Source organism: Embiotoca jacksoni, unplaced genomic scaffold (assembly GCF_022577435.1).
Source record: "Embiotoca jacksoni isolate LCO1_2020_lvr unplaced genomic scaffold, fEmbJac1.0.p SCAF_9, whole genome shotgun sequence".
Taxonomy (NCBI): Eukaryota; Metazoa; Chordata; class Actinopteri; family Embiotocidae; genus Embiotoca; species Embiotoca jacksoni.
The window spans coordinates 17,267,025-17,279,080 of NW_027185447.1; the positions used below are offsets into that span (position 1 = coordinate 17,267,025).

Here is a 12,056-nt window from a genome sequence, read left to right on the forward strand (position 1 = left end):
TCTACTCCACAGTTTCTGCACAGCACAGGGGTTGCATTAATATTCACATGCAAGACTTAAAAACATTCTCCTATTAATGCAATCAGAAGAGAGCAAACATGGCAGAAGCGAAACTAAAAATGGGTAGCCTGGTTTCAAACTTATTTTAGCAGACTGATTGCTATGCAGCAAACACAGTCCCACTTGAAAACACTGCTGCTCTAAGTTAATTTGTAATATTTGGTGGAACAGTTTCATATTGTTGTATAAGAGGGACTCAGTGGGTTCCTGCATGATATTTCACTGTGTAAAGTCCACGATCGGTTTTATCTCCTCTGTGCGAGCGCAGGCCACGTGAGCACTCAAACAATCATGTATTAACAAGACAGAGCTCTGAGGGCTGTTGCGCAAAATGGTAGCGATGACTGGCAGCCTTACCGGGAAACTGATTAGAATTCATATGGCACAGCTCAGACTTCCTGGACAGTACAAGTTTTTATGAAAATCCTGTCTTTACTGCGGAGCTGCAGACATCATAAAAACCTCATCCTGATTTAGACCTCAGTACATGTCAAACAAGAAGAGATTAAGATCTCCACTGCTGTCTGCTGCTGATTGATAAACCCCGACTTAACCAAGAACATCTGGAGATTATATCCATTGTGTTCTCATGCTACACAACGTCCTGAGACGAGAGGGGGAACAAGACACAGGGCGGCAGAGGGAGAGGAGGATGTTATGATTCTCACAACCTGGGGCTGGGAGACGGTAACACGGTTTGACTAGCGACCTCTGGCACGTGACGCGCAGGATGGCAGCAGAGCGAGGCAGCGGTTACGTCAGCCTGGCCCCTGGTAGTAGTGGTAGTAATAGTGGTGGGTGGTGGTGGTGGTGGAGGGTTGGGCTGAGCAGCTGTTGCAGCTAGTATCCCAAAGGTCTGCCTGTGCTCCACGCATGCCAGTGTCCGTTGTCACAACCTGAAATACTGCGAGCTCGTGTGCATTCACAACAGGGTTTCCTACAACATTTTCTGTTTCTACGAGTCATCAACAATCAACAAAGTTTCAGAAATGTATTTTTCAGCTATTAATTATATAATCTCTTTTTAAAATTTTGTGGGTGACCTCCCGCTGCCCAAACCGCTTTAGTAGTTACAAGCACTATATAAACATTAAATAAATAATTTATAACATTATGTAATACTCTCTATATGCCGATAAGAGGCCATTTTGTAGTGTTTTAATGTTTAATATTTGTCCATAACTATAAGGATTGTTTTTTATAGTCATTTCAATAATTTATTAAGCTTTTCTATCACCTAAATGATCATAAATTTAATATATTTAGGTTTAGGGCTGTTGATCAGAAGAACAAGCGATCTAAAGGATGCCACTTTGTACTGTGGACCATTTTTCTTTTCCATTTCCTACTATTTTATTACAAAATTAATTGACAGATTAATTCATAGTGAGAGCTAATTGTTTGTAGCAGCTGTGATATTTTTCTCCATTTGTCAGGGGCTCTGTAATCTGAATTCCCAAAGTATTCTTCTCATTAAATGCACCGCAACAATAACATAAAAGCTGGCTTTCATAATGGATTTTTATGTGAACACTGTCACGCATTCCAGAGTAAACAGGCCTTGCAGTGCTATAATGAGATGGATGTCTAACTGGCTTCCTGCCATAGATTGTAATTCTCTGTGCAGTCGACTTTTCCCCCATTTTACAGGAAAGATTAGTTTGCCCTCCATATTCGACTTTATTAAATGGGACACACTTTCTAAACTGCATAATTTAAAACCCTTTAAGACATTATAGCAGATACTGTTTCTCCTCCTCAAGTAACAAACTCCTCCAATAGAATACACACCCTGAAATCTGCAAATATGAAAGCATGACAATGGAGAAATCCTTCTGTTAAATAACAAGATGATCCCTCAGGGGCTCTTCAATGATGCTCCCACCTCTTCCTGCCATGACAGAGACAAGAGCGAGTCCTGGAGGACGAGCAGGGAGCAGAAGGTAAGAGCAGGGACAATGACGTGTTGAGGAGGCGAGAGCTGGACACCGAAGTGACAGACAGAGGGGATACATGAGCGTGATGTCTGACTGCAAACTTTATGTCGCCAGGAAGGAAAGGAAACTCTGCTCTACTTGATAATGAAGTGGCCAAGTCAGAGAAATTACTTCTGCATCTGCCATCAGAAACTTGTCCCTGTCAGCCTTTTTGAGAGCTGACAGAGGGACAAACCTGAGAGACCATTTCCTTTCTGCTTACGCTCTGAGCTCAAATCTGCAAAAGGCAAAATATTTCAGTCATATCTTCTTTAAATGTCATCTATTTAAGCTTTCTTGAGCTTAGGTTTTAATATATCTGAGTGTATGCAGGGTCACGTACAGTGCATCTGAACCGGGGTTGGAAATGGCCAACATATATTGTATTAGACGTGTGACCTATATAAGAGGATGGAGGCTTGGTAAGTGGTTCCGTGATACGAGTCTGGGCAGACCAAAGGCTACGGCTTATTCTGGTGTAATATACAGAAAACATGGTAATTAACCAAAAAATAGGTCAGTGATGAAAATGATTCAATGCACACTGCATGCAGGTTCTCTGGTAGGTGGGTTTCTATCAACAATGTATTGGAAAATGTTGTACTGTATCAAATATTATTTTTTTGTGATGCTGATTAGTGTTTTAAGATGAACATCCACCTCCTGCCTGTCTATTATTAATTAGTGCATTAATTATTTCATCCCTACAATGTCACAAAATAGTGAAAAGGATTAGATGTCTTGCAAAATGTACATGTCTAATGTTCTTTGTTTTTGTCCGACAATCAACAGTTCGAAGGCCAAAAATAAATAGATCAAAAGAATAGTGTGTTATTCTAGGAAATAATCTGACTAATGAATAATGTGAATTATCATTAGTTTCAGCCTCAAATAGTTACTGATTAATTTCCTGTTGATTAACTCGTCATTAGTTTTAGCTCCAGAGCCTAAAACTGTTTTTACGACACTGCTAGAACAGGATGTTTAAAACTGTGTAATGCTCGTAGTCAAGGGGCGGCAGAGTTGACCTAGGTCAGGTCCTGTGGTTTGTGGTCGCAGCTCCCCTGCTGAGGCGTCTGAAACATCATCAAAGTGGCCAACCCACAGAGGACACGATCAGTAGGAGAGAGCGCAGTGGTTTTAATGAATAAACATCAGTCTGGCTGGCTTCCTGGACCAGGAGGGCAGAAACCTGGACCCAGCCCAGGCTGATTTCTTGAGTGTCCCTGAAGTGGACCTCTGAAGTTGTAAGTCCCCCATGAGCCCTGGAAAACCTCATCTCGCACCTTACACGAACACAGCATCTCCTCACTGGGTCACTCACCACCACTATAGGACCAATAAGCAGTGACACTGTTACTATGACAACGTGCCACCTCTTCCTCCCCTCAGTAGAGCAAGCTGGGAGGTAGGAGGAGGAAGGAGTTCATCCACCCATTTACACACTCACACAGACAAGCATGGCATGGCAATCTCTCTTTGATGCTGATGCAAAGAGACTGGTACACTGAAAACCTCCCATCCTCCTCCTCATGAGATGGCGCTCTGGTCCTGGAGTGTGATGAGAGGGGAGGCAGGATGTACCTCGCCCACTCAGTCACATGATGCCATCAACCGTGACCACAGTCAGGGCCAGAGCACCCAGACAGCATCCACGATTCTGATTTATTCATAAAAAGGCATCAATTATTCAGCTTCATGACCAGGTAGTGGCACCCGAACTATCCCAAAAGTGTTTACATTTAGACATCATTCAAAATTTCAGCAGAGCACAGGACTTAATGTGAAATCCATCAAACGGACTTAATTTAAAACAAACAGCAAGACAAATGCAACCGTTGCAGGATAATTCAGTCTGATATATAGCAGCACTAAAGAAAGCCAGCCTTCCCATCCAAACACTAAGAAGATTAGTCCAGGGAAAATGTGACAATGTACAAAAATAGTGCGCAGCTTTATCTACAGGCCCGGGTGGGTTTCCAGCTCTGCCTGCAGATAATCAAATCACAGAGCGACCAGCATGTTCACACTGTTCGCTGCACTAACTGAGAGGGCGACACTGTCAGAGACACAGTCGGCTCTGCAGCTCTGCCGTCCTCCTCGTGTAGAGACACTGTGACTGGGGCTTCCCTGGGCAGCTGGATGCAAAAAGGATGTGCTGAAATATTGAAATCTTGTGTTTGTAACTTGTAATCTAATCTTCCTGGTTTGTAACCTGTGCATCTATGAACAGCAGGTGAAAAAAATACCCAATAGTACCGACATCTGTTGTGGGTTAATATTCAAGCAGCAGAAAATAATTTCGTGATTTTTAATAACCCTATGAGGATTTATTTTGAGGGGCAGAGCAATATTTTCAAGCAAATACCTCAATATCAACGTCACAATGAGATTTTTTTTTTTTTTCATAAATAATCCTCAGTAATGTGGATATAATGACTAAGTAGGTAAAGGCAAAAAAAATAGATCAGCTGGAAGAGTCTGGTAATTTAAAAAAAAAAATGAGGTCACTCTGGTAATGTGGACTATGAAAAGGAAAAGAGAACACTTATTAAATATCAAAGCTCTTACAAGATCCAAAATCAAACATGACATCTAGTCTCATATCACAGTATTTCTATAATATCGATATATTGCCCAGTCTTAGTACTTAACTTTTGCTGATTAACACTAAAAGACAATAGATACCTTAATGGGAGCATCATTTGTTTTTTAGGTATTTGATCATAAACCAAAGTATTAGACATATTGAAATTATGGCCTGATGACAGCTCTAGATAAAAAAAAAAAGAGGATCAAAGTCATTTTTATTTATCCTCATGAAGATTTCAACAAATGTCATGACAATCCATCTGTTGTAACATTTCAATAAAAAATAAAAAAAAATTTAAAAAAAAATCCCAACCTCATGTTGGCTCCTGAGGAAAAATCATGGGCCTAGCAAAGAAGTCTGAAAACCATGAATGTCAGAGTGTATAGTAGATGCCAAGTTATTTTTTAATAATGAGGGGAAAAACTGGTGAAAGAGGAAAATTCAGGTCATCATCAAGGTTGTTAGGGGTCATCCTCTGGGACACCATGAACATCTGTACAAAACGTCATGCCAATCAATTAAAAGGTTTTGAGAAATTCCAGTCAAGACTCCATTCTTGGAGCCACGCTGTGAGCTTATCGTTTGTGATTTTCTCCTATGTGTACTATTATAAGTTGAATATTTTGGGTTTGTGGCTATAGGGCAAATCGGATGAAGGTACCTTGTGATGATTATTCATCATTCATGCATTTTGAGGGTATATGATTTATGTAGCAATTGAAAAAAATATTAATTCTTCTATAATAAAAATATCTATTAGTTGCAATACTGCACAATTCATCCATTAGATACTCATTTTGCATCATTACACAATCCAGCAGTATCCAGTAGCCAACAGTGCTGCGTGCTAGTGGCGGGTTTAACAGAAGACTTCTTGTAAGCTACTTCTTCTTTCAGCCTTCCACTGTTGAACGATGGAGTAAAACTTTGGTTGTTACAGATTTAAAGGATGGTGTGCTTTGCATGAGCCAATATTTCCCCCCACAGCTGGATGTGTGGCGCCGACAACTGTTCTGCTTCAGGCTGTAAAAGTTTTCCTTTGGGTCAAATTCACTCCATTTTTCTCACCGAGAAGAGAAAGACTAACAGATCACCAACAGTAGCCCCTAAAGGGAAAGTCATTTTCTAAACTTTACACCCAAAGCCTAATTAATTCCTGATCCTCATCAAAGGGCTTTCGCAGCAATTCTGTAACATGTAGCAATGCAATAGAGGTCTTGTTGTAATGCAGTGTTGCCTACGTTAAACATAACATCTCGATAAAATTGGACATCGCAAGCGAACATGGGTAGAAAGCCAGACAGCGGAGATGTACTGATAGCGAGCAAAATTAAAAGCGTCCCTGTGTCTCTGCAGCAGAGAGACCCCGCAAGCATCAGCAGCAGCAGCAGCAGCAGCAGCAGCAGCAAAGCAAACCCAAGCACAGCAAAACTACACGGCAAAAAAGCAAAGAAGCACTTCAAAAAGGAAATGTTGTCTTCAGCAGCACTGTGTACACACCTTGGCATTAATATAGGGGTCAAAGGGCCCCCAGCGTTTGAATTCTTTAGGGTCTACACAGCTCTGGGAGGAGGGGAGAGAAGATAGGTGGATGGTTTTGTTTCAGACAAGCAATGAACGAATGAGTGATGATCACAAATGAGTCAAACTAAATAAAAAAGGAGAACAAAAATCTGAGTTGAGTTAATGAACAGTCAGATGTCATGAACAGGCAGGGAGAAATGACACAGAATGAGACTCCTTCATCGAGTTGACTTTTTCTGAAAGTGGCTTGTTCAATCAAATCTGATTACATGTAAGAAGCTCATCATGGGTCATTTCTCCTCATGCCAAACGGGACGGGATGGTTTCTGTCTGCAGCATGTGTGTGCAGGAAGCAACCAAACAGACTATCAAACATAAAGTGTTAAAACGGTTCAAATGGTTAGAGGAAACGAGCACTTCTCATCATAGCGCAGCGTCAAAGCACTTCGAGTATCACATTATCAAAGGAGAAGTCAAGACTCACGATGCACTGAGGTTAATGCACACTAGTAGCTTTCGTTCTGACATTCGTCTTGTTCAAATATATAGCATGCCATGCTGAGCTAGGACTTGCAATTGAAAGATCTCTATGCAGCATTTTGTTACTAAAACTGACCTCTTTCCTAGAACTGCTCTTATCACACTACAAGAGATTAAATTTACGGAGAAGTAAAGTGTCATCGGTATAAAAGAGGGCTACGACTCGACCACACGGTCTTAATTTGTCTGCTGGAGAAACAAATATGTTGAAAAACGCAAACAAATTGAAGAACAAATCATTGTAGTACTGACGTCATTTTTCGACTGAAGAAATTAACAGCATGGTAAGACTGCAAAAGTGACCAAAATGAACACGTGCACACTAACGCAGAGGAGGAAACTCGGTGTCAAACCTGCTCGTTGAGTTTGGGGTGTGAAGGTCCTTGGTGAATGAGAAGTTTTACGATGTGCTCGTCTCCCTTCCATGCAGCCAGATGAAGAGGGTAGCAGCCCTTGTTGTCTGCGATGTTGGTCAAGGCCTCGTTTCGTAGCAGCGCCTCCACCACGTCGCTGCAGATGAATGAAGGGGGCAAGTCGGGTCAGAAAAATGCCAACAGTCCAAACCGCACTAATAAATACACACAGCCCGAGCAAACAGCCAATCAATAGCTTCATCTTACCCCCGAGGGACGACTGTCTGCGAGGGCAGACCTCGTTTATAGCGGAGCGTAAACAGAGTAGCTGAAACAGGCTGCAACACGGGCATTTCTCCCAAATCTCAAAGTTTATACGTCACTCATGTACCTGTGTCCATTGAGGGCGGCGTGGTGCAGGGGGGTGTATCCAGTGCTGTCCACACAATTCACATTGGGGCCTCTCCAGATGCTGCTAAGAGTAGAAATGATTGTTAGGCTTCCATAACACCAGCAACACAAAACACACACACACACACACACACACAGACACACACACACACACACACACACACACACACACACACACACACACAACAACCACCACCACCACAACAACAACAAACCAACCCTGCCTGCCCCTCTGTGAAGTCTCTAACTGAGGGTGTGACTGACTCTGTTCTGATTGCTGTCTCAGGGCTGCAGTCGCTCACACCGGCTGTTCACATCACACCCCACCCCCACCTACAGCACATACAGGTGGGGGTGCACCTTCACACACTCTCTCTCAAGAGAAACATGTGAGATGAAGAAGCACTGCGACAACAGCAGAAAAACCAGCAAGTGAAAGAGGCACCATCACCAGCGAGCAGCAGCTAAGATGAGCTAATTACATCTAGTTGACAGTAACTCTGTGTTCTGGGTCAGGTCCTGGCAGCCCGGACAGGCTTTTGTTATTCTACTTAACAAACAACAAACGAAGCACTGGGATGCAGCCAAAAGGCGAAGAGGGGGTAAAAGTGTAAGGAAAGGCCAGCATTTGTTCAGCACTCTCTTTCATTTGAGTCAAACTCAGCTGTCAGCTCAGCTCAGATTGGTTTGTTTATTTTAATTTGCAGAGAGCGCTGTGGTGAGGAGGGAGGAGAGCGATGGTAGAAGGGGGCAGTAAAGAAGGATGGAGGGAGTAATTTAAGAAGCTAAAGGATGTCTGGTGAGACAGTGCCAGGACGGGATGTGAGGCTCCCTGAAAGACCATAACACATCGTAAATAAATCATGTGAATAGGAAATCCCAGCACTGGTGAACCACATATCTGAGACCAGAGTCATTTGCCATACAGAAAGAGAATTGGAGCAAAACAGTTGGGCCTCACAGAGAATCAATGATAAATGGAGGAGGGTTTTTTTTTTTTTTTTTAATTTTTTTTAAGAGATGAGAATATTTTTGTTGCCTTTTTCTTTTACAATTTTACTTTTGATTTATAATAGAAAACTGTCTCAAAACCGATGGAAAATACTGAATTGACAGTCAGATAGCTCCATAAATAATTACTGACCTGGATTTTGATGCAAGCAAATAACTTTGATGAATGAAGCCTTCGGAGAGAAGCAGGGATAGGAAGAGCAGCAAGGGCTGTTTTATTTTTATTTAAGTTAAAATACCGGCTCCGGGAGTTACACACATTCACTGACACTTTTGGAACGGATCCATAACATAATCAGTGTGTCGAAGGTGATGACAGAAGGATGCTCAGTGTCCTCACTTCGAGTGTGTGACTTTGCTCCACTCACGCGGCTCGTTTTTGCCGCAGTAATGGCTGTTTTGCCCCCCTAAAATACATCTCCTATAATAGCTCTCAGAGCAGCCTGCAATTACACAGTCAGAGCCGTCTCATTAAATAAGTGTCTTGGAGGGCTCTATAGCCTGCAGAACAATGAGCCTGACAGAGCCCAGACACACACAGATCCACCATCCTACTGCTCATAACCTAAGCTGTTTGTATCTTACAGCAGGCTTCATCTTACCGAGTCAGGCAGCCATGAAGTCATGGGACATCAAGAGCAGGGCTGGGGTGAAATACTACAGCGGGAAAATGTGGTGGGAGGAAATGCTGGGAACTGATCGTTTTTTGTCAGAGGGGGAAAATATGTGAGCAGCGATTATCTCGGCTCTGCAGGAATCACACGCATACGTTTCCTGTCTATTTCAAATTGGTAGTAAAGAGTAAAGCAACATTGCCTTGTCCATGGCTGCTGAGCACATCAAAAGGGAAAACAGAGACAGAAACAGACCTCTAGTTGCTGTCCCAGATAAAAGAGTTATGTAACTGCTTGGAGCAAAAATCCCATATACAAATTAACATAAACATGAATAGAGCAGCAAGTACGACTGGAGAATCTGACAAAATCGTCATCACTTATTCTGTACTCCGAGGATTCTGTAATGGAAATGTTATTTTATCCTTTGATCCCAGTTCACCAGCTTGACCAAAAATACTAAGTTAAAAACCATTGCAAGATTGAGCTATATTAAGTCAGATGCATCATCAGACATATTTCAAGGATTCCCAATAAGGCAGGGTATCATTAAAAAAAAATATATATATACATATACCGGTACCAATACATGGAGACCAGTTTCTGAGTGAACACTTTTTTGAGCTTTCATGCTGTTTACATTGAAAGTGTAACCTAGGTTGTTTTCTGTAGCTGCAATTTACAGATGTCTGCTGAATGGCTATCAGATGCTAGCTGGCTACTCGGAGAGAGTCGCTGCAACTCAGGCAGGCATGTGACTGAAAATTAGTCTGAAAAGAGAGGAATAAGGTGCTCTAATGAAAGATTTAACAACGTTGAAACCAAGTTATTTTATCTACCTGGCTGGGCCACACCAGCACAGCCTATGTAAGGTGAATCCTGTATTAGCTCACTGATGCTGATGAAATTTACTCTGTAAAAGAAGTAAATGTTATGCATTTCAAAACAAAAAAAATTAGTGTGTATGTAGCCCTGGTTTCAAAATTTGGTTGCATTGTAAAAATGCTGTTGGTGTCATAAAAGTATTGGAAGTTCAGTTATCAGCACTTGTCATTAATTTTTAAACAAAATCTAGAACAAAAGGTCAAATTCATAATGACTTTGCACATTAGTCCTCCTCATCAATCATGACTTTGTCTTTAGACCTTATCGCAATGACACGTCAGAGGCATAAACCTTGTGTCACATCAGCCTCATGACCAAAAAATATAAATAAAGAGGACCGTAATACATCTCAAATAACATTTACTCTACTTCCATAATATTACAGCTCTTAGTAGGGACATGGCTGCTCATTAATCCTATAAAGATCACCTCCATGCAGAGGGAGTGAAGTTGTGTGCTCATTACATTTTATCACTGTCATAGTATTTCGGTCCGCTATTAACAGAGCTGCCTGCAGCAGCAGCTTTAAGCGCAGTAGAAGTGATGCGTCCTCTGAGCATTTTGGCAGCATGGCACTGAAGGGCATGAGTCAGAGTGGTGCTCGACAATCCACTTCATCCTCTTACTACGGCTCACAACCAACCTAAGTGAGGGATGGGGCTTAGGGCCCCTAGCATTGCGATGGGCAAACCAGTTGATTTGGTTTGGGAGGGGGCACATTCATGGGAACTGACTGAGGAATTCCGGTTTGAAAGGCCGAGCTAATCCTTAATTTGCCTGAGGGAATATCAGCGGGATGAGGCCGAAGTTTGAAAGAGAATCTAGGGGGCTGTAATTCTGTGTTGTACAAAGCCAAGCCACTACGACACGACAAATAATAATAACGTTTTCTCTCTTTTATGTACTGTCTGCATTAGTTTGCTAATATTTGTCACACATACTAAAGAGAAATTTAAAAAGAGGGTCATTTCCAAAATGTGGAAGCTTAGTTAGGAGTTTGGTTTCAACCTTTAAACTCACATCTAGTGACTTAACTAAACTAAATAAGCTTAGATAATGTGTTTGAATGTATAAGTTAGATAATGATAAATAAATCAAGTATATAATTATAATTTAATCCATATTCATTAACCCCAGTCAGAAAAAAAGCAGGCATGCTAAATTTAAATGCAAACCAATATTACGATCAAGACCAACCAGAATTTCTAATTCTATATTTAATGCACTGTTTGCATCCACATTTTTAAAACGACCCCAGGTACTCAAAGTAAAAAAAAAATATTTCAGCCTCAAGCCAAAATTTATAAGAATTCCACTGATAAAAAATATGATTAAATGTTTATTTGTGGAGCCCTGGAGTAAAACACCGGGCAAAATTCTGTGGCAGCTTTAAGCAAATAAGAACCCAGGTGGGTGTGAACCCAGTGTCAAATAAACAGATTTGTCTGCAGCCTATTAGCAGTGTGACCACACTGCCAGGGATTAGTCTAGCCCAGGGCACTGAGCCCAGCAGTGACTGGCGCATGTCAGCCACCGTCAGGGAAATTGGGCTTAATTATGCGTACTGCTGGCGGGTGCAGCAACCAGATGCCCTGCTGCCAAACACTCAACCTGAGCATCATCTCCTCAGCAGAGACTCAAGTACCTGCCAGAGTCCCCAGTGCCAGCTGAGGACTACACTCAATGACTTAATGAGCAAAGAACTCTGTCAAAATACCATGTTAGGACTGAAGCACTCTGACGGTAATTAAGTCGTACATCATAAAGGTCGTTACAGGCCAGATTAAAGGAGAGCACGTCGATGACTCGGAAGCAGCGAGTTAGGTAGAACAAAACAAACTTCAAAAACATGACAGTGTGAAGAAAAGGCTTCAACAGGTCTTAAAACTACTTGTCAAAAGAATTTCTTGATCACGTAGTTTAAGCTTTTGACCATTTAATTTTCTAGAGCTCCTGATGAAACCATATTTAATTGCAGCAAAAATTGCAGCCGTGCCAGCCGCCCTATGACACTGTACTCCTGAGGGAGACATGAGTATCTGAACCAGATGTCAATAATTTCTGCAATACTTCACTCGTAAATGGTAAT

At 41.7% G+C, this 12,056-nt stretch overlaps 1 protein-coding gene across 12 annotated transcripts in view; it reads right to left on the minus strand.

The window, feature by feature from the left end:
• Nucleotides 1-12,056, minus strand: part of LOC138193513 (ankyrin repeat and SAM domain-containing protein 1A) — a 63,438-nt gene that overhangs the window by 43,971 nt on the left and 7,411 nt on the right. For 8 of the 12 annotated variants that reach the window (XR_011177872.1, XM_069141620.1, XM_069141628.1 and 5 more), the window contains exons 2-4: nt 7,438-7,521; nt 7,047-7,203; nt 6,130-6,192 (exon numbers count right to left, since the gene is read on the minus strand). Coding sequence is in view for 10 of the 12 variants with exons in the window: in XM_069141620.1 (XP_068997721.1) it covers nt 6,130-6,192; nt 7,047-7,203; nt 7,438-7,521 (304 nt within the window). In the remaining 2 variants the exon portion in view is untranslated. The remainder of the gene's footprint in view (nt 1-6,129; nt 6,193-7,046; nt 7,204-7,437; nt 7,522-12,056) is intronic. The other 4 variants (XR_011177873.1, XM_069141619.1, XM_069141621.1 and 1 more) reach the window with 3 other exon arrangements.